The 20,960-nt window shown below is 40.5% G+C and overlaps 2 protein-coding genes and 1 pseudogene across 3 annotated transcripts in view; 2 read left to right on the top strand and 1 right to left on the bottom strand.

Moving 5' to 3' along the window:
* Positions 1-20,960, bottom strand: part of Tdrkh (tudor and KH domain containing) — a 29,111-nt gene that overhangs the window by 5,021 nt on the left and 3,130 nt on the right. The window contains exons 2-14 of one of the 2 annotated variants that reach the window (XM_021663426.2): positions 13,598-13,747; positions 12,746-12,852; positions 11,881-12,070; positions 10,912-11,051; positions 10,503-10,824; positions 8,680-8,840; positions 8,371-8,543; positions 8,154-8,218; positions 7,695-7,846; positions 7,425-7,526; positions 6,607-6,703; positions 6,095-6,188; positions 5,663-5,922 (exon numbers count right to left, since the gene is read on the bottom strand). In XM_021663426.2, the coding sequence (XP_021519101.1) occupies positions 6,136-6,188; positions 6,607-6,703; positions 7,425-7,526; positions 7,695-7,846; positions 8,154-8,218; positions 8,371-8,543; positions 8,680-8,840; positions 10,503-10,824; positions 10,912-11,051; positions 11,881-12,070; positions 12,746-12,852; positions 13,598-13,721 (1,686 nt within the window). In that variant the 5' untranslated portion in view covers positions 13,722-13,747 and the 3' untranslated portion in view covers positions 5,663-5,922; positions 6,095-6,135. Of the gene's footprint in view, positions 1-5,662; positions 5,923-6,094; positions 6,189-6,606; positions 6,704-7,424; positions 7,527-7,694; positions 7,847-8,153; positions 8,219-8,370; positions 8,544-8,679; positions 8,841-10,502; positions 10,825-10,911; positions 11,052-11,880; positions 12,071-12,745; positions 12,853-13,597; positions 13,748-20,960 lie in introns of those variants that run through there. The other variant, XM_060393144.1, reaches the window with a different exon arrangement.
* Positions 589-3,600, top strand: Oaz3 (ornithine decarboxylase antizyme 3). Its single transcript, XM_021663414.2, is given in 6 exon segments — positions 589-762; positions 1,048-1,107; positions 1,109-1,187; positions 1,862-2,037; positions 2,449-2,534; positions 3,388-3,600. Coding segments are annotated over 6 exon segments (558 nt in total). The 5' UTR covers positions 589-739; the 3' UTR covers positions 3,522-3,600.
* On the top strand, positions 14,360-14,713 carry LOC110565678 (cytochrome c, somatic-like; annotated as a pseudogene).

Below are 20,960 nucleotides of genomic sequence, written 5' to 3'. Positions count from 1 at the left end.
CAGGCTGGGTCCAGATGTTGAACAATCCTATCAGCACTGCCTCTTAGCTGCTAGGATTAAGGATGTGTAGGATTAGGTACCTAGGTGTTTAATTTGGGATTCCTACCCTATAAAGCCAACAAAGAATGTTCTGCAGTTTGTAGTACTTCTGTGCTATGGGGAGGGATGATAGAAAAAATGAATTATAAAACAATTACTAATAAGGTCAGTGTGAAGCAGGGTCTTGGAAGCTTACTGTGGCATTAGACACTAACTCTGCAGTTGGTGGATTTTGAAGTGTTCCAGAGGGAGGGCCAAGGTGTAGATTAAAAAAAAAAAGAAAAAAGAAAAAAAAAAAGAGCTCAGGTAGGGCTGTTTATCAACCAGTATATTAGTTCTAAAGCATTTTAATGATCAGTATAGTTGTACAGTATATACTGGTTGAATATGAGCCTTGGTTAATGAGACAGGGTTGGGGTGGAAATGAAGTGACATAAGCAGTGACCTAGAGTCTATGTCATAGTGCCTGCCAGGTCACAATGGACAAGATTGCCTGAACCTCTGCCACTCCTCCTCTGAACCTCACTTTGCCGCAGGGAGGCACTGAACAGAGAAACTGCCTTGTTACAGGTCCCGCCCCTCTCTCTACTCCCTTTCTTATATCAAGAGGGGAAAAACACGGAACTACCTCTATCCCATCTGGTCACCATACGCCTATTACCTCTACTGCTACAAATACCGGTTCACCCTCCGGGAGAAGATGCTGCCTTGTTGTTACAAAAGGTATTTGTTTTCATTTTTAACGGTTTACATAAAGTATAAGTAAAATAAAACAATTTGAAATAATTTCCTAACTGGAAGGATAGAAGCTTGCCATGGATTTGTATAATTTTTCTATATGGTTGGCCTGGAAAAATAAGCTAGTCCATAGGTGACACAGGAAACAAGTATTGAAGACTGGACCTGTGTAGCTAAATCAGGAAGCTATCTTCATAGTTTTATGTCTTTATCCTAAGCTCTGAGGTACACTAATTTGTACACTAATTTGGGTCTTTCTTTCCCAACAAGCATCACTTACAAGGAACACGAGGACCTGACTCTCCGGCCCCGTTACTGCCTCCAGTGCTCCTGAGTCCCTAGGAGGCCTCCAGGTGGGCAGGAACACTGAGCAGGAAAAAAACCACAACCAGCTTAAAGAACTGTATTCAGTAAGTAGACTATAAGCTGGTGGCGTGACAGGGCAGCTCTTTGATTTTTTTTTTTTGAGGGAACATTATCCAGTTGATAACCATAAAACCTAGGGGTAGGTAGGACCCTAAGATCATGTGTAAAATCTACTTGCTTTCTAGATGGATTTTAGCCCAGAGATCTAAAAGTCATATAGCTGGTAGCAAATAGTGGGATGAGAAGTAGGAACAAAGGTGTATCAGATTATAGTGGAACTTGGGGACATAAAGTAGTTTAGAGATGTGCCTGGTAATAAAAGGCCTGTAATTCCAGCTTCTCAAAAGAGCTGCCTAGGACACAAAGTGAATGCAAGGCTAGCCTCAGCAACTTAGCAAGACCTTATTCCCCAACTCCACAAAAACAAAAACAAACAAAACAAAACAACCAAAAACTAAAAGTGAGGCTGGGACATAGCATAAGACCTTGAGCTTTCTAGTACTAGGAGGTACTCCCAGGTATTTGACATCACATAGAACTCAATATGGGATGGCTATTCCTAGGACAAAAGAATATTGTTACATCTCAAGATTCTGACCTTACCCAGTCTCCCTCATCTGCCTCTCCTTGGTTCTACAAAAGTACCCCAATTTGCCCTTGCTGTGATTTGAAGATTAAACGAGCACGGATTATTACTTCAACCTTATTTCTTTTCTAGGCTGGGAACCTGACAGTGCTATCAACTGATCCCCTGCTTCACCAAGATCCAGTTCAGTTAGACTTTCACTTTCGTCTCACCCCCAATTCCTCTGCTCACTGGCACGGCCTTCTGTGTGACCACCGACTCTTCCTGGATATCCCATATCGGGCCTTGGATCAAGGCAACCGAGAAAGGTTGGATGGGCGTGGGGAAAGAGATGGTGTTACACTCTTTATCATGTCACAGTGACTCAGAAGCTGGGTCAAACAAAACACTAGTAGCACACAGACAAGATCTTAGGTTTTAAGGAATAATTTCAGGTTGAGGGCCAGTTGCTAGACTCAGACTCAGGAACACCAAAGTGAGAATCCAAAATAGATGAATATTTTTCAGCTGCTTAGCAGTCCTTTTCTCCATGACCCCTTCTGTGACATTCACCTCAGTCAGGTAGAATCCCTTGGCTTCAGAGAAAAGCTCCCAAACTCAAGTTAACTTTTAATTTCCCAGTTTTAGTAGGTAGAGAGCAAACACTCATCAGTATTTCTCCTGCTCTGTCTTTTTAGATTCTGAGTTAGCTGGGTATTAACCTTCTCTTTGGCCTCTAGTTTAACAGCAACACTGGAGTATGTGGAGGAGAAGACAAATGTGGACTCGGTGTTTGTGAACTTCCAAAACGATCGGAAGGACAGAGGTGTGTCCCTTTTCCTTCTATTGCAAGAAAAATTAAGGCACACAACATTCTATTCAGTATTATCACAACTAGACTAACAAGAAGCCCCTGTAGGTGGTGTCACATACAAGGTTGGGAGCATGTGAGGAATTACAGAATCCATTCAAGGGATAATATGGCCGACTGACAAAGTCAACTACATGTATTAAGCCTTCAACAGCAGGGAAAAGACATGTATAAGGACATGTCTAGGACAGGAATGTATTTAACCAAATTCAGTGTTACTGCTCATCTCTCAAAGAGTTTATATCCTGTTGAATATAAGATGAGGGGTTGGGGATTTAGCTCAGTGGCAGAGCACTTGCCTAGCAAGTGTAAGGCCCTGGGTTTGGTCTTCAGCTCTGGAGAAAAAAAAAAAAAAGATAAAGACAAGATGAGCTGGGTATGATAGAACAAATCTGTGAGCTAAGCATTTGGAATTCCACACTCAAGGTCAGACTGGCTAGTGAGATCTTATCTCAAACTAAACCGCAAACTGAATGCCATCACTGCAGTAAGTGCTTGAATCTTAAATCTGTGAAGAAGGTTCTCATTTCCACTTTACAAATGAGTAAACTGGAGATCTGAAAGGTTAACTAGAATGTTAAAGTGGATTTTAAAGGTAGGGTAGAGCCATTCCAAAGCACACCCTAAGCCTGCACTACACTGCTTTCCAGAGTGACTTCTCTTGAGAAAACCTCTATTAGTATAAGAGCTGAGCTTCAGTGAGTTTTTTTTAAACTTTTATTAATTATACTTTATTCACTTTGTATCCCCCATAAACCCCTCCTTCCTCCCCTCAGTGGGTGTTCTAATCATTTGTTCTGTTCTACAGGTGCCCTGCTGCGAGCCTTTAGCTACATGGGTTTTGAGGTGGTCAGACCAGATCATCCTGCCCTCCCTCCCTGGGACAATGTCATCTTTATGGTGTATCCCCTTGAAAGGGATGTTGGCCAGCCTGGCCAGTGAGCCTCCCTAAACATGTTTATTCCATCTCTGTGAGGGGCCGGAAACCTCAACACCCGGGACTCTGGGGCCCAGGATGTGATTTAAGACACTTCCATCCTAGGAAATAAAAGTGTAGTGCAATCAAAGTGTTGATGATTTCTTGCAGGGAGGGACTGTTGGAGTGGAATAAGCCTTACACAGATAAATTCACTGCAGGACATAACTGAAAATATCACAGGGAGGGACCCGAGTCAGACATGGGAGGGCTCCTCTTGCCTTTCCCATAGCCCTATACCATTTTTCCATTCCCACTTACTGTTCACCTGCCAAGATCAATAACTAGTCAGCTAGAAAGTTCAGAAAGACTAAACCTTGCCAGAATGCATTTATATATGTCAATTCCTTCTCTTGGATGTGAAGAAAAACAGAGAAAGTGTCCTAAAGGAAGAATTACAAGAAAACAGAACATTCCAGAGAACAGCAAGTACTGGGTTGTATTGGAAAAATGGCAAGGGGACTCAAAAGGTGAGATTTAAACTGACAAGACACATTGAAGGGTAAAAAGTTTTGAGACTGGGTCTCATGTAGCCCAGGCTGGCCTCAAACACATTCTGTAGCAGAGGACGTTAATTCTTCCACGTCTACCTCCCAAGTTCTGAGAACAGGCTGTGCACCATTAACTGTGTTTATTTTTACACTTATGGGTAGGAGTGTTTTGCTTACATGTATAGTACACCATGTGCATATCTAGTGCACAAGGTAAGAGGAGGTTCCCTGGGACTGAAATTCCAAGATGGTTGTGAGCCACCATGAGGGTACTGGGAACTGAACCTAGATTTTTCTCCAAGAGTAGCCAGTGTTCTTAACTTCTGAGCATCTCCCCAGCCCCACAAATTGGTTTTTAATAGGCTTTTACATAATAAACTGCAAGTTTTATGATCTCCATCCCTGAGAGAAAGCAGCACTGAGGAAACTAGGCACTCAATGGCCTCCAGAGCCTGTTGTATAGTAATTCCAATGCCAGGCTGAGTACACTTCAATGGTTCACCACAGTCAGAACCTGAAACACTAATGGGAGCCTGTCTAGGTTCTCCTACAGGAGTGTAAGAGATGCTCAAACTGTCCCTTCTTTGAAGTCTAACTGGTTCTAAAAATTTTGAACTTAGGATATTACAAATGACATAGAAGTGCTATACCACTGAGCTACATCCCTAGCCTCCCCTTAATTTTTGAGATAGCATCTTAGTAAGTTGCTCAGACAAGGCCATTAGCTTTCACTCTCCTGCATTGGCCTCCAAGTAGCAGAGGTTATAGACCTGAGTCACATGGGATGGCTACTAATGCTAGAGTTTAAAGAGGCACACATAAGGCATCCATGTGTTCATTTTTCATTGTGCAATCATATTTAAGTACTGTCACAAGTCTCAAAGATGTCTTACAATATTGTCAGCAATGGAAAGCTGCCAGAAGGAAACAAGTTACCTAAAGTCTTTTAGCTTTTGTGTATATAGCTGAAACTGGTTATAATTCTGAGGGACTGGCTGATTTCTGAAGTGACTTTAGGGGATGAATATGAATGTATGTATTATGGGAAGAGCACTTCTTTCAAGATGCTTCTGTATGTGAGGCAGCTGGCAATTACTACCAAGACTTACTCAGAAGAGACTTTACCTACAGGCCTATTTCCAAGTTGTGACTGAGTATTTGGGTTTAGATAATTTTCTTGAGAACTTTATTCAGCAAATAATCCCCCAAATTATATAAGCAGAACTACACATCCTTTCTCTCTCTCTAAGTGTGTGTATACAAGACACAAACTGGCAATTTACAACATTTCCTAAGTTGCCTCTTCCTTTCTTCTAGTTGCATTTTAACTAAAGTTCACAAAGAAATAACTGGAGTACTGTAAAAAACAAACAAACAAACAATCTCTAATAACCTCAGCAACTGAGGGTGAGAGGTAGTGCTCTCCTCCCCACGAGGCTTTTAAATATATTTATGCTGATTTTTGTCTCCTGATAACTGCAGTCTTCTGAATTCACCAATACTTCCTATAAACTATAGTCGCTGATAAGGTGACTCAGAAATCTGCAGAATCATCACTTCCAATGCCCAAACCGTGGCTGTTTCCCAGCCTCAAAAAGAACACAGCCCAGCAGTAATGCAAATTATTACTGGCAGAGGGGACTGCCTGATATGACGAGGCTAGGAATTACACAGCAGCATCCAAACATTAAAAGACAGGGGAAGAACCAGATGAGTTAAGTGAGAAATCTATTTGTCTTCATTTGTCTCCATCTGTTGCTTTCTGGTAAGTCCAATGGAACAGAAAATGGATTTGATCCACAGCAAGCCACACCATGTGAAATAAAGGATTTCATGGATCTTTCTATCATAGACTCCTCTCTCCTGGCACCAAATCCTGCCAAAGACATAGAGACAAAAAACTTAAAAGGGCTCTGAGAGCAAGTTAAGCTGCATCAAAGATGCTGAAGAGAAATATACAAAGGTAGGAGCATAGGGAAGAGGAAATAAAAGCCCTTGTCACCCTCATTACTTTCCTGTTGCTACAGATAGATGACAGCACCACTCACACAGCAAAGCAGACTGCTGATCCAGTAGCGAAGCCCAGACTTCAGAATAAGTCACCTTCTTCAAGGTTATCATCACCAGACATAGAGGCAGCTTCTGTTGAGCAGAAATGAGATAGATTGCCTTGTTTTAGCAGGCACTACCAGTGAGGCTCAGGAGGAAAATGGGTGGTTGGTGCTCAGTGTCCTAAGAGCCAAGTATTTTGTGTGTGTGTGTGTGTGTGTGTGTTTAGACAGGGTATCATGCAGTGCAGGCTGGCCCCAAGCTCTGTCTTTAGCTGAGTGTAACCTTGATCTCGTCATAATCCTTCCTACACTTGCCAATACTTCCTACACTTGTGTGTCATACTCAGCTGGGAATATAATCCAGGGCTTTGTGCATGCTAGTCAGGTACTCTACCAATCAAGCCACATTCTCCAGTCCCAGAACCAAGCTTCAACTTAACCTCCCAATTTGGAAAGATGAAGAAAAGGTAACTTTCACAGATGCTGTATGAAAGTACTGTCATTTGTACCTGATAAGCTGAGGCAGGAGAGGGTATGTGGTATCTCTTCAGGGCTCTTTTTGGTTTCAGTGAGTATGCTGGCAAGAGAAGCATCTGTTTCTGTGGCCTTAAGGTATGGAAAAAGAGAAAAAGGAAAGAGTATCTTGACTGGTAGGAAGGCTGATCAGAAGTTTTGGTTAAGGCTCAAACTGGTTGCTGAAAAGGCACAATGTCTTTAATCACATTTTAACCAGCCTAGAAAATGAAAAAGGTTCTCAGGATGGTATAAGCTTCATCTCACTAACGTGTGTGAAATGGAGCTAGAGATGACTCAGAGGTTAAGAGCACATATTACCTTTCTGGAGTACTTGAGTCAGATTCCCAGCACCATGTTAGATGACTCACAGTCTGTTATTCACCTTCAGGAGTTATAATGCCTCTTGTCTTCTTGGGCACTCACACATCTGGCAATCACTCTCACATACAGATACATACATACAGATGATTAAAAAAAACCAAATTGTTAGGAGCTATAGAGATGGCACAACAAGTTAGCAGTACTGGCTGCTCTTCCAGATGATCCAGGTTCAGTTTCCAGCACCTACATGGCAGCTTACAATTGGCTATAAGTCCAGTTTCCGGGGTTCTAATACCTTCTTCTGGCTTAAGGCACTACATGTATGTGGTGTAAACATATACACGCAGGCAAAACAGACACACATATGAAAAAAATCATTAAAAATCTTAAAAAAATGAAATTGGCAAATGTTATGACCAGAGAATTTCATTGTGCCTCTATGCACTAGACTTTCCTGGAAGCACCACTGTAAATGACTACAATGACTTACCATGTCCTTCAACATATCTGGGACAGTTCTGTTTTCTTCCATGTCTTCAGGAAGTTCGATTGCATAGCCTTTACGAACTAATTCTAGCCCAATATCAAGTTTCTAAAAAAGAGAAATGGAAAGGGAATGATCTTCTGTTGTAAGGGAGAGCAAATTTGCAATTGGGATGGGGTGAGATGGTCAGCAGACCTTCCAAAGTAGACGTAATATCAGATAAGGGTTTCTGGGAAAGAAAATATGCAGCAAGCACTATATGATCCTCACCCTTACCTTCCCTTTGCTGGTATCATATAAATAGATCTTTGGCCAAGTTGAGACTCCAGCCTGGACATAGCTAGAGATCTTGGCCACTAGGGGCTCCCAGTCAGCACAGTGAGTGAGTCTGTCAAACTCATCTAGAGCTTCTTCTTCCCACTGTTCACCTGGAAGAAGATCATAAGGCAAAATAAGGAGCTGAGACTCAGACTGGTAAGAGCAGTACTGGTAAGAATAGGAATACACCCTGGAATGAAATTGAAACTACTTTTTATTCCCAGGAATGTACTTATGTTCTCTGATGGGTTTGGATGGGACTACCAACCAAGTTTGTCTTGCTTTCTAGTGCTGATAAGGAAAAGGCACTCGAGTTTCCAGACCTCAGAAAGGTTGAGAATGTGATAATTCCTCTTCTGTGCTATATGAAAGTTACTTTATTGGAGGTGAAGCCAATAGGTGGCGTGACTCGTTTACCTGAGGGGGCAATCCGTGCCAGACTGCATTCTATTGCTTGAAATGGGAGGCTTAGAAAGTCACTCCTAAAATAAAAAACTGAAATTAGAATCGCAGGTTTATACATGTTCCCTTCTAAATCCTCTTGATCATATATACTAACAGCTCACTACTTTATGGCTAGAAGCGAGTCAACAGCTGAAATTCTAGCAGATTCCACAGTGGCTTTGGTACTCACCTGAGGGCCCTGAGATCCTTCAGTGGACAGTCTCCATTATCTCCAAAGTCAACGAAGTAGAGGTCCAAGTTTCCATTTTCCAAAGTTCCAAGAACCCGGGCTCGATACCAAAAACCATTTGTAGATAAAGGTGCTGCTACAATGTCTCCTATGTTCACAGTCAAGTCTTCAGGCTGTATTTGGGGATGGGAAGTCAGGAGGGGGTAGTCATAAAGTTGTAGCTAACAATCAGAGAATAACAGAAGGAAAAGAACATGTTGCAATGAAAAAGATAAGGCCCAGACTAGCTTTTTGCCTGTGGCAACTCACCAGACTATTCTCATAGTGCTGGGTCATCTCACTGACAAGTTTATCCAATTGCAGGCTGCGGGAGCCAACGATCTGGATCCAAAAGTGGTTAGGGTGCTCAGAAGCGGAAACGAAGACTTCTAGGTACTCATCAGCATGGAAACTGAAGTCAGGACTGGGAACTGAACACAGGGGTAAGGATGGTGACCATATCAGTTCCATCTTTGTTTAGAATGGGGAGACTGTATCAGGGAGATGAAAGATACATATACCCAGTGGCTGTTTACCATTTTAGAAATGGTTAGAGGGACAATTTGGTGACTCAAACAAAAATGCCGAGGGAAGGTACTAAGTTATCTTCTATAACTTCTATGTAACCAGGCTTACATTGTCATTCTCCATGTACTCGAATGAAGCATCAATTATAGTGAAGGTTAAGCCTCAATCTGTTAGGTCTGGCATGATCAATAAAAAAGTACACAGATAGCAACTCTGCTTATTTCAGATTCTATTCTACCCGGGATTTATTATGTGAAACTAGGCAAGCCCATTAGGAGGCTCTGCCCTTTCTTGTTCAAGCTAGCATGTCTGCAGAGAAGAGGAAGCCAATGGCCATTTCATTCTTCAGTAATGACATCTAGAAACAGTAATGAGACAGGCAATATAAAAACCAGGCTGAGAATTTGTGTAAAAATTTATGCCTAGATATGAGTGCTTAGCAACAAATGGGAGATCTATAGCACTCCCCATCCCTACCTCCCACCCAGGCTCAGGGAACAAAAGGAAATAAATAATGTAAGGATCAGAGGATGAGGAGTATTATAAAATGGGTCTTTTGGACATTACATGGAGGTTGCATATAAGAACCCACAGCTGATGTGGTTATCTGCACAAGATGAAGCCAGTTAAAATTTCAAAATGGATCAGGGAAGGGCTCCTGAGGCCCTATGCCTACCTAGATGAGGAAATAATGGCAGCTGTTGGATGCTGGGGAAGGTAGAGTTACTTTTCTTTGGGAATATGGTCACTCATAGGTTACCCATGCCTCAGTGGATGGCCCCACACCCATGCAAACATGGGCAGCACAAATTGGACTTAGGGAATTATAAAATGAATGAAGTTGGGAGGAAGATGTAGTGGGGGAGCACAGGGGAACTTTAGATATCAAGATATGTTGTATATACATATGACATTTCTTAAGATAAAGTAAAAATATGATTTAAAGTAAGTGTAAAAAAAAATATCCCTGGGGCTGAGGACAATGGTTTAGTTGGTAAAAAGTACTTGCCATGCAAGCATGAGGACTGTCCCCAGTTCCCACATAAAAATCAGGGTTTGGTGGCACTACTTGTAGTAACCCCAACCTCTGTGCCAGGGAGGCCAGTCATCCTAGTCTAACCAGTAAGCCCTAGATCCCAGTGAAAAGGCTTTGGCTGAAAAAAGTAAGGTGAATGGTTCTTGTAGAGCAGCACAAAGCTCATGTCTGACCTCCATGCACTCATGTGACATACATTCAACGCTATCCTGGCATGAACACAAACACACAAACACACACACACACACACACACACGTAGAAAGAGGATATAATAAAAATTTAATTATTTAATGTATTACTTAGATCTGTTTACTTTGTCAACATATTTCTAATTTTCCTTCATTGGCTGTACTCAAAAATTATTATTGTTTGGTATTAATCTAAGTAGAATATCATCAGAAAGTCATTATCTATGATGACAGAGATGGAAATCACAAAAACAGAATTTTTAATTGTTTCCTATTTAGGTCAGTTAAATCCAGTATTCCTGTCTCTCATATGGTTAATAGGCTCCTCTTCATTACATACTTTCAAACATGGACGTCTCTGGACTGCTCTGGGCACCAGAATTCTGAAAGCTGTCATCATTAGGTTTCTCCCAGGAACCTTCTTTTGGTCCTACAACAACCATATCACCACCTCCTTTTCGGAGAGGAACCTCCAGGGGTGCAGCTGGCCCCATGCTAGTATTGGTATTTTTCCATAAAGCTGCTTCTCCAGCTCCACCAGGCTCTGTCACTTCCTCTCTTCTTACACTGATTGGCTGCTTTCGTGGAACTCTGGTTTCTGCAGAATGGGCAATTCTCTTCCGAAGTTCTTCATCTTCTGAAACTTTCTCCAATATCAGATGCTGTGGGAAGTAAGAGAGGGGTCATTTCTGTGTAGTCAAATACTGACAAGAGGCCAGAGGATCACCCTCATTCTCAGATATACTTGCCTTAGCTGCTGCCACTTCCTTCTGTGTTCCTGAGATTTTTATAAGTCTTGAGAGTAGTAGGGTTCCCTCTGATTCTTTGTCACAAGTAATTTTGGCTCCAGAAGCCTTACAGATAGATCGAATTGTCTCGCCGCCTCTCCCTACATTAATATAGAACAACCTGTCCTTTCCTCTAGGCCAACAATCACTATAAGAGAAATCACTATTTTGTGCATGTTACAAAAAGGAGTCAGTTCTCATAACCAACTTGAACAGAACATAAGACAGTAAATGTGAATAAGGAACTGCTGGAGTAACTACTGGAGAAAAGAGAATATAAGACTCTGTTTTAACCATTTTATTTAAACTTATGCACTGGATTGATTAACTTCAAGTCATTTTCATTTTTTGGACACAAAGCAGCTATACTTTATATTTTCACCTGAAAGTCACAGGTCCATCAGCATCCTGGACTGAGGACAGGAAATTTCTTTGCCTCTAATAGCAGCACAAAGGAATGGTCCACAGAAAAGCATAAGGTACAGTGATCTCTGGATCACTGTCTTCAAAGGTCTAGGGTACTATTGGTATTTGCTAGCATCCCTGGAAGAGCCTATTTTTAAAAATTAAATCTTTATTGTATATGTACATGTTCATGTTGTATGGACTAGGGTTACCACAGCACATGTATGGACATCAGAGGGCAACTGGGTTCTTTCCTTCTATCATGTGGGGCCTGGGATGGAACTCAGGTTGTTACCTTTATCCACTGAGACATCTTGCTGGCCCATAAAAACCTGTTTGGAAGACTTTAATCATACTGCTTCTTGATTTCTTTTAAAAAAAATTTCTGAAACTAAAATTCCTAACTAAGTATGTCATTTTCCCCTAACAAAGTGAAGGGGAGGCCAGGAAAGCCCTTGGAAATGTGGGAAAGACAGGCAAAGGTAAAGAATAAAGCAAACAGCAGAAGAAGCTGTTTAGTGGTACCTATGATTCTGCCCACAGATCTCTGGGGAACTGAGAGTTGCTCAAACACTGGAGTGTTCTCTGTCAGGATCTGATGGATTGCTGCTTTGGCCTTGCACACCTGAACAGGAAAACCACTGATAAGCAGTACTCGCTCATCGCCTACATCCTCAGTGTCCACATCAATCCGAGCACCTGTCTGTTTCCGAAGCTGTAGAGGAAAGGAGGCACACACATTAAAGAACTTCAGTTTGGGCCTAGCTAAAGACAGTCTATCAAGCCCTGGATGCAGGTGGAACTGGCCATAATTATTAATGGCCCTCATTTACTTGTGTTTATGCATCAAAATTAGTGACAAAGGTAATCCAAATAGTTAATTTAAAGCCATCTCTGTTTATAACACCTTTGTTCTCTGCTTTTGTTGGGATTAGCAAATATTTTCTTTTCTTTTCTTTTCCTTTTTGCTAGGGAGCAAACCCAAGTCCTCCCAGTGCTAGTCAGAACTTTACCAATGACTCCCATTCCCAGCAAAAAGATTTTGCTTTCTTGACATTCCAGCTGAACAAGAGAAGATAGAAGATTAGCTAGGCAACAATTCCTTATTGTCATCTATGGGAGCTCATTAGCTACATAATAAAAATATTCATGCTATATCAAATTAAGAATCATCCAATCAAATACTATTTCAAGCTTAGTCATCTACCATCTGAGAAGTACTCATTTTCAGAAGGAAAACAGTGCGGTTAGCCTAATAAGTCCCTGCATTTTTTTTTTTTTAAATATATGTAGTATGGGTGTTTTGTAAAATGTGGTCAGAGGAAGGAAACAAGGAGTCAACAAATAGAATCAATCTATGGGAAAGCCATCACCCTGCTCACATACTTACCTGTTTAATATTGGCTCCTTGTCGACCAATGATGAGCTTCACAGCCTCCTGGGGAACTCGCATCTCTATCTCAATGTCATCTTCTCCAACAAATGTCAATCGCTCTTCTGTGCAGACCATGACAGACTAGACTTAAATATGCTAAATCTACTACTGTTCCTCCCCTGAATCAGACTGTCAAATACACTAATCCAAGAGACAAACTGTGGATCTCAACCACAATGCAAAACATTGCATCTGAGTGTGAATCAAGGTCTCAAAAGACCAGAGCTGGGGCTGGGTTTATAGCTCAGAGGTGAAGATGTAGTGCATTCAGAAGGGCAAGATCAATCCCCAGTACTCTACCTGCCTCCATCCAAATACCATATGGCATTTTCTTTGGGATACTATTTCAGATGTTAATATGAGAAAAGAAGATTCTGGAGAAGAAAAGTTATAAGTTTAGGATGCTAGTTTAAGACATGACTTCTATAGAACCATGAAGGCTAGAAGTTGTTGGAGGCTTCCAAGAGTCTAAAAACTTAATTTTATATTAGTTATTTCTTTGGGACCTGTTCGCTAGGTCCACCTGTGGCCTGTCTTCTGACAGCTGGAGAGAAGCAGCAGAATGAGTATACATATATTTAAAATCATGTAGTTGATTTTGCTAAGGGGAAGAGTCAACAGCATCATAATGAGTTTCCTTCAGAAACTAGTATTCCAATGACAAAGGAAGAAATGAGATATTTTCAACTGCTTCTCACAGAAAACTATATTTTAACAAACAGGACTGGGTTTGACAGGTGCAGCTCTCATTTCAGCTTAAAAGAGGGAGACAAAATATTATTGCAGGTACTGCTTGGGTTCACATACCTCTGCTTTCCCTATATCGGCGGTATAGGATGTAGGCAACTGTTGCACTTGCTGGGATTCCAAGGCCCAGGGCTATTTTTTGAATAGTGGACAGGCTTGTCCATGAAGTTTGTTTGGTGGACATTTTCTTCTGTACTCTGACTTAACATCCTGAAACAAAGCAAAAAGTAGTTATTTTTGTCACTTGTCTTGTTGGCAGAGAGGAATGGGAACACATTATACTGGAAACCAAAACCAAAACAAAAAACTACTAAGCCAGGTAGTGGTGGTGCATGACTTTAATTCCAGCACTTGGGAGGCAGAGGCAAATGTATCTCTTTAAGTTTGAAGCCAGCCTGGTCTACATGATGAGTTCCAGGATAGCCAGAGCTATAGATAAAGAAACCCTGTCTCAAAACCAAAAAACAACAAATAGAATTGAGAGAGAGAGAGAGAGAGAGAGAGAGAGAGAGAGAGAGAGAGAGAGAGAGAAAACCACTACTGCCTATTTTACCATTTCAAAAGCTCCAGCTTAAAAAAAAAAAAAAAAACAAAAAAACCAAACCAAATGATTTCATGGAAAAAGTCTCAGAGCACTTAAATATGTTAGTTAAGGACAAACATCTCACTTTTTTTTTCTGAAGAAGAACTAGATATTAATTTTTAAAGACAAAGGAATGAAAAATTAAATATTGAAAAACCCCATATACAGTAGAGAGCAGGATGTTTGTCTTCTTTGGGTCATGGCATTTGTGGTATTGAGCAGCTGGGAGTGAATTAAAAATGGGTAATGTTGAGAAAGCCAAGCAGACTTTTGTTCAGAAGTGTGCCCAGTGCCACACTGAAAAAGGTGCCAGGCCTATAAGACTAGACCAAATCTCCATGGTCTGACTGGGCGGAAAACAGATTAGGCTGCTGGATTCTCTTACATAGATGCAAACAAGAACAAAGGCGTCATCTGGGGACAGGACACACTGATGGAGTATTTAGAGAATCCCTAAAAGTACATACCTGGAACAAAAATGATCTTCACTAGTATTAAGAAGGGAGAAAGGGCAGACTTAATAACTTAACCTTAAAAAGGCTATTAATACCACTGCCTTATTTATTGCAAAACAGATGTCTCAAGGCTTTTAATGTGTACTATAATTTAATTCATTACACCAGAATAAATATGAATACATAACAATGTTTTTGTCAGATAGTTTATTGATTTAGTAAAACTGACTAGTAGTAAACTGGAAGTGATCTTTTTTAAAATAACAATTCCAAGCTGGGCAGGGTGGCACATGCCTTTAATCCCAGCACTCAGGCAGGCAAATCTCTGTGAGTTCGAGGCCAGCCTGGTCTACAAATTGAGTTTAAGATAGCCAAGGCTACACAGGGAAACTCTATCTCGGAAAAAAACAAAACAAAAACCCAAAACCCCCAAACCAAACCAATTCCAGTTGCATAAATACTATCAGTGCTCTTTCTTTCTCAAGATAGGATTGGATTTAATTAGTAATGTTTAACTTTCCACAAAGAAGGGGATATCACCTAGCCAATGTTTTTATTCTTAGATTTACATAACTGGACATATGAATATATTTAAACACTGGGAAATTCACTGTCTTAGAACCAAGCAAAAGACTGTGTTTCAAGTTTGTATTCACTGGCTTGTTATAGGCAGTGGTTAAACGTCACGATGCAACTGTTTATTCTTGACGATGCCAATTTAATTAGAATTCCCTGTCAAAGGGTGCTTGCTGTCTTTTAGTACTGAAAAGGTATTTAGTGTGGTTTATGTACAATATCAAATAAACACTGAAAACAATATCCCACATATAGTATATAGTTAGATTTCATATCTAACTACTTAGAATTCCTTATTTATACTTTTAGGCCTTTCCAGAAGCTGTGGTCTGTAAGGAGTGCCGTTTTAGGTCTAGTAAAGATCTTGGCTTTTTATTTTTTTTTTGGAGGTATAGTCTTTATTTACTGTCTCTACAATCTCATTTCTTCTTCCTCCTCTTCCTTCTTTATTTAAATATTTAGTTTTATTTTGTATTCATCTGAGAGCCTCCATATTTGTGTACCATGTAAGTACAGGTGCCTGTAGAGTCTAGAAGAGGGTGACAGATCTTTTGGAACTGGAATTACAGTTGGTTGCGAGCCACCATGTAGGTGCTGGGAACTTAACCCTGGTCCTCTGCAAGAGCAGCAAGTGCTCTTAACCACTGACCTGTCTCTTCAATCTCCATCTGTTTTTTTTTTTTATACTGCTCAGCCAAGAGTGAGCTAGAGCTGAGCTCTGTTCTGCTCCTTCACCAGACTCCCCAGATTAACCCAGATAACATTCATGAAGCCTTATTTTACTAGTCTGCAAATGCAGGAAGGCAGCTACTTTCACAAAACTCCCTCCTTCATCTCTGCATTCCCCTGCATTCTCATTTTGTTTCTCTGCCTGGCAGGGCCATCCAGTCCCTTCTGCTAATGTTACTGCTCTTTTCAGGCAACCTCACTGACACCTGTAGTTTCAAGTGCTCCCTACAACCTAATAATTCCCACAGAGCCTCACCTGCCCCACTTCAGGGGGCACATCAGATCTCATTTAGAACATTAAACAGCTTTCTTACTAGTTTTGCTATGAATCTCTAACTGTACCTTCACTTTGTCAAGCAAATATAATTTCCCTCACTGTAATTTCTTATCCCACATGTCTAAATGCTCACAATTACTTCAAACTATTGCAACTTTCTAATGTTTCTTTCTTCACCCCTTTATTCCTTTTTTAAAGACAGGGTTTCATGTAGCTCAAGCTGGCTTTGAACTTAAAAAAAATTTTTTTAATTATATGCGTGCTTGTCTGTGTATGGGTAGTAGGAGTTTCAGGCCGTTGTGAGGTGCCTGATGTGGGTGTTGGAAACCAAACGTGGGTCTCCTGGAAGTATAGCCAGTGCTCTTAACTGCTGAGCCATCTTTTCAGCACAACATTCTCCTTTCTTAAAGAAACTCTATTTTGATTTTACTTTCCCCCAAATGATTTCCATTTTTCCTTTCCTTTTGTATAAGACCACAAAAGGTGGTAATGTATCTGTCCTCATTTTCTCTTCTTGAATACTCTCCCATTGTTCATCAATTGCACCGCTAAATCCAAAGATCAATTGGATTCTGCTGATCTTTTCAGTTCCCATCTTCCCTGACTTTGCTACAGTATTTAGCATAGCATGGGATATCCTCTTTTCTTTGCCCCATTTTTTTTTCCCCTCTAGGAACTCATGGTAGGCAGTGGTTCTTATAAGTGATCACATTTTTTTCTTCCTTTCCTCCTTTCCTTCCTCCTGTATGTTAGGTGAATGTTCTTGAGCTATATCCCCAATCTTACTTTTTTGGCCAGAGTCTCTCTGTAGTCCAGCCTGGTCCTGAATTTGAAGCACTTCCTGCCTCAGTCTCCCAAATGCTGGGATTACAGGTATGAGTGACCATGCCTCCTAGTCTTTAAATTTTTTTTTGACAGGGTCTCACTAAATTACCCAGATTGACCTTAAACTCAAACTCACCCTGTGACCCAGTGAAGCCTTGAATCTGTACTCCTACCTCAGCCTCACAAACAGCTGGAATTATGGGCCTATACCACTAGACCTGCAAAATCCTCTTTTCTAAAACATTTTCTTCATTTGGCTTTTCCAACAGCATAGGCTTTTAGTTTTTCATCTCCATTTCTCAACCTTGCTTAGCAGTTCCTTCTCTTGTCTGCATGTCTTTAAACCTCTTAAAATGGAGTGTCCCAGGGATCTTTCACCCTAATTCTGTGTTCTGCCTCACTTCCTGGCTGATCTTATCAAGTTTCATTAATGGCTTTGACTTCAAATCCAATCTAAAGGATGATAACTCCCCAGTCTGTAGATTTACTTAGAAATTTCCTCTTAAACTATGAGTTTGTATCCAAACCGCCCCCCCCCCCCTTTTTAAGGCAGAGTCTTCTAGGTAGTTGGCATAGAACTAAGTAGCTCAGGATGGGCTTGTGGTACTCCTATCCCAGCAGCCTAAGTGCTGGGTTATAGATTAACTGCCACCATATCCAGCTGTCTGTAATATTACTGACACTGGTCACTCTACTCTGATCACTTTGTATTCTTCTTTTGCTAGACCTCTGCTCTAGATGTGGCTGGGATGTAGCTTAGTGCTACAGTACTTGTCTAGTATGTTCAAGACCCTCAGTTCAATTCCCAGCAATTATACTTAGATTGATACAATTGCTTAAGTATTTGCCATCATCTTTTCAGCTTATCCTCAAAGTTGGAAAACTTCAAGTAATGTTTCCTCTTAAAACATTCCAGTGGTTTTCCATATTGCTATGATTAAAAGCCAACTTATCTGACAACTTGCAAGGTTATTTCTCATCTCTACATAAGAATGTAAATTCCTCAAGGGGGCAGATTATTTTGTTTCCTGCTTCAATGTTTAGCATACAACAACCACTTAACATTTGTTAAATGAACACAATTTCTCTTATTTTTTCCCTTTTAATGTGGCTTTAAGCTACCTAAATGTAAATTCCTTAATGGGATGAAAGATACTTTGTAGTCTGATCTTTGCTTGCCTCATATTCTTTGTTACAGAAATAGGATCTCCTTACTTCCTCTGTTACATGTCGCCTATGTCTTCTTAGTCTTGCTATTCTTTCAACTTTCATTAATACTACCTCTTCTGAAGCCTCAGGGGTTCCTAGTTCTGGCTGATTTAGGTCACACTACTCCATCATGGTACTTGTCTGTTATCCTACTTCCTCTAAACTACTGGCTTTACTAGTGCAGTTTAAGCACATTAAGAACTTCCATCTGCTAGATACTATTGTGGCATTAGGAACACCAAGATGGAAAAAAAATGAATGTGCTAAGCAGCTACTATCCCAGTCACTTTATACATATTCTATATTCATATAACCTTGTAAGGTAGGAAACAATAACCTCATTTTTTAACAGAAGTACACATATACCTGAGAAGCTTATTTAACTTATCATCTAGTGTTTGAGTTATTAGCTTATGAAAAATCTTGTCAAGTGATTTCAGAAGTTTCTTAACTTTCCTTTTACTTAAACTTTCAGGGTAACAGTATGTTATAATTCTTTATTTTGATTAAGTTCAATGCAAAAATTAATAAACACTGGTAGAAAACACAGATGAATTAAACAATTAAACAATGTCCATTCCAGATATTATGATATACAGACCATAATGTGGCCAGGTAAGGTGGCATACCCCTTTAATCCTAGCAATTGAGAGGCTGAGGCAGAATGATTGCCAGTTGAGGATCAGCCAGAGATACACAGGGAGGCTCTGCCTTAAAGAAACAAAACTCAAACATAATGTGTACTTTATTTATTTATTTTTTCTGATGGGAGTCTCACTATGTAGCCTTGGCTGTCCTGGAACTCACCATGTAAACCAAGCTGCTCTAAAACTCAAGAGATCCATCTGCCTCCAGAATGCTGGAATTAAAAGCATGTACCACTATACCAGGCCATAATATAGTTTTTAATGAGAACTGCTTAAATATATTGCTCTAATTTGCCCCCAAGTAAGAAATTCAACCCAGGTAATAAAAATTCTGGGTTCAGGAAATGCTACAAGCTTGCTCTGTACAAGCCTGAGGTCCCCAGAACCCATGTGAATCAGGTAGTGGCTATCTTTAATCCTAGCACTTGAGAGGCAGGTATTGGATCCCCAGACTGGACAGAACTGGTGAGCTCTCGGTGGTTTAGTGGTTTAGTGAGGGACCTGATCTCAATAAATAAAACAGAAACTGAGGAAGGCACTTGGTGTTAAGTTTAGGCTTTCATACACACAATCTGCACATACACAATAATGAACACATGAACATGCATACAGATATGCACACACAAAATATTAAAATATCTTTAAAAAATAAAAAATAAATTTTATTCTAAGTAAGTTTAGAAACATATCCCACTACAAAATCTACTCTGGAATAAAACTGGTTATAAATGTGCTGTCCCTGAAAACCTAGAAGAGAAGACTATCAAGAGAAAGAAGAGACCAGTATGGAAATCTCACTGCCAGGAGCAGACACAAACTGGTAGTGGATTAGAGGTGGATTTTTATTTTCCTACTAGTATCACAATTGCATCTGGCATGCTGGAGGTGTAGCTTACGGGTAGTTTTCTCATGCCTGTATCTTAAGGTCCCAAGCTCCAGCACCCCAACAAACAAGCGTGCATAAGCCTTTGTATCTGGCCTTGGAGAGCTTTACTGATCAGAATGGTACAAAGTTCTTCAGAGAATCCATCAGAGATTTGACAAATCTTTTTTTCCCAGTCAGTAGTTTTAAACAAAAAAAATTTTTAATTTTCTTTTTAAGATATTTTACATCCCAAGGGCTCCTCCTCCCACCCCCATATCAACCTTCCCCTGCACATCAAGTCACATCAGGACTGAGCGTATCTTCATCCCCTGAGGCCAGGCAAGGCAGCCCTGCCAGGAGGAAAGTTATCCAAAAGCAGGCAGTAAGAGTCCATGTTAGAAACAGCGACCCCCACCCCCATTTGCCAGGCAGCCCATATGAAGACCAAGCAGCCCAATGGCTACATGTGTGCAGGGGGCCAGTTTCAAACAAATTTAATCCGCCCACTCGACCAGACTTAGGTCCTGAAGAAAAACCAAAAACCAACCAAACAAAAAACCCACAGAACCTTCTACTACTTTGGGAATTCAGGTGTCTTGTCAATTTGGGATAGTTGGGTTGGTAAATTTAGTGTATCACTTTAGGAACTAAGCATTAACACTGAGGGAAACTGGCTTTCCCTAACCACCCACCCACACTCACATTTTTTGAGGGAAGAATCGATGATACTCTGGAAGAATTCTACTACTGATGTATAGCTCTCTTCTTCCCCCATCCTCCCCCTTTTTTGGAAACAGGATCTAAGTTGCCAAGGCTAGTCTGATCTCTGGATCCTCTGCTTTAGCCTCCTGGTAGCTGATAAGAAGCACTTAATAGCACCTCTGACTCTCCCCACCAGTCCACTCCCCAGCCCACATACATACCTTTCGGGGGAAAGAGAGAATGAATTTAATGTGGTCTGAAGTTGTTTGTTACTTTTCACAAAAGTTTGTGATATTATATAAATAACTTTATATTTACTCAAGGGAAAGAAACATGTTTGGCTTCATAAAGGAGATTCATGCGTATATAATTTTCAAACATATTAACTTTGGAATTGCTACTTTCCTACATCAAGAAATAATTTTTTTAAAAAAGAAATAATTTATTTTGGATGTCTAGAAAAGATTTTAGTTGTTTTAGCTCCTGGTTCAGTTAAATACTGCCTGTATTTTGTTAAAAGCTACATATGCTGAGGGCAGAAGGAAGAATCAGAAT

This window comes from Meriones unguiculatus, chromosome 10 (genome assembly GCF_030254825.1).
Source record: "Meriones unguiculatus strain TT.TT164.6M chromosome 10, Bangor_MerUng_6.1, whole genome shotgun sequence".
NCBI lineage: Eukaryota > Metazoa > Chordata > Mammalia > Rodentia > Muridae > Meriones > Meriones unguiculatus.
The sequence above is the reverse complement of the archived record's forward strand: the minus strand, read 5'-3'. Positions and strand labels throughout refer to the sequence as shown.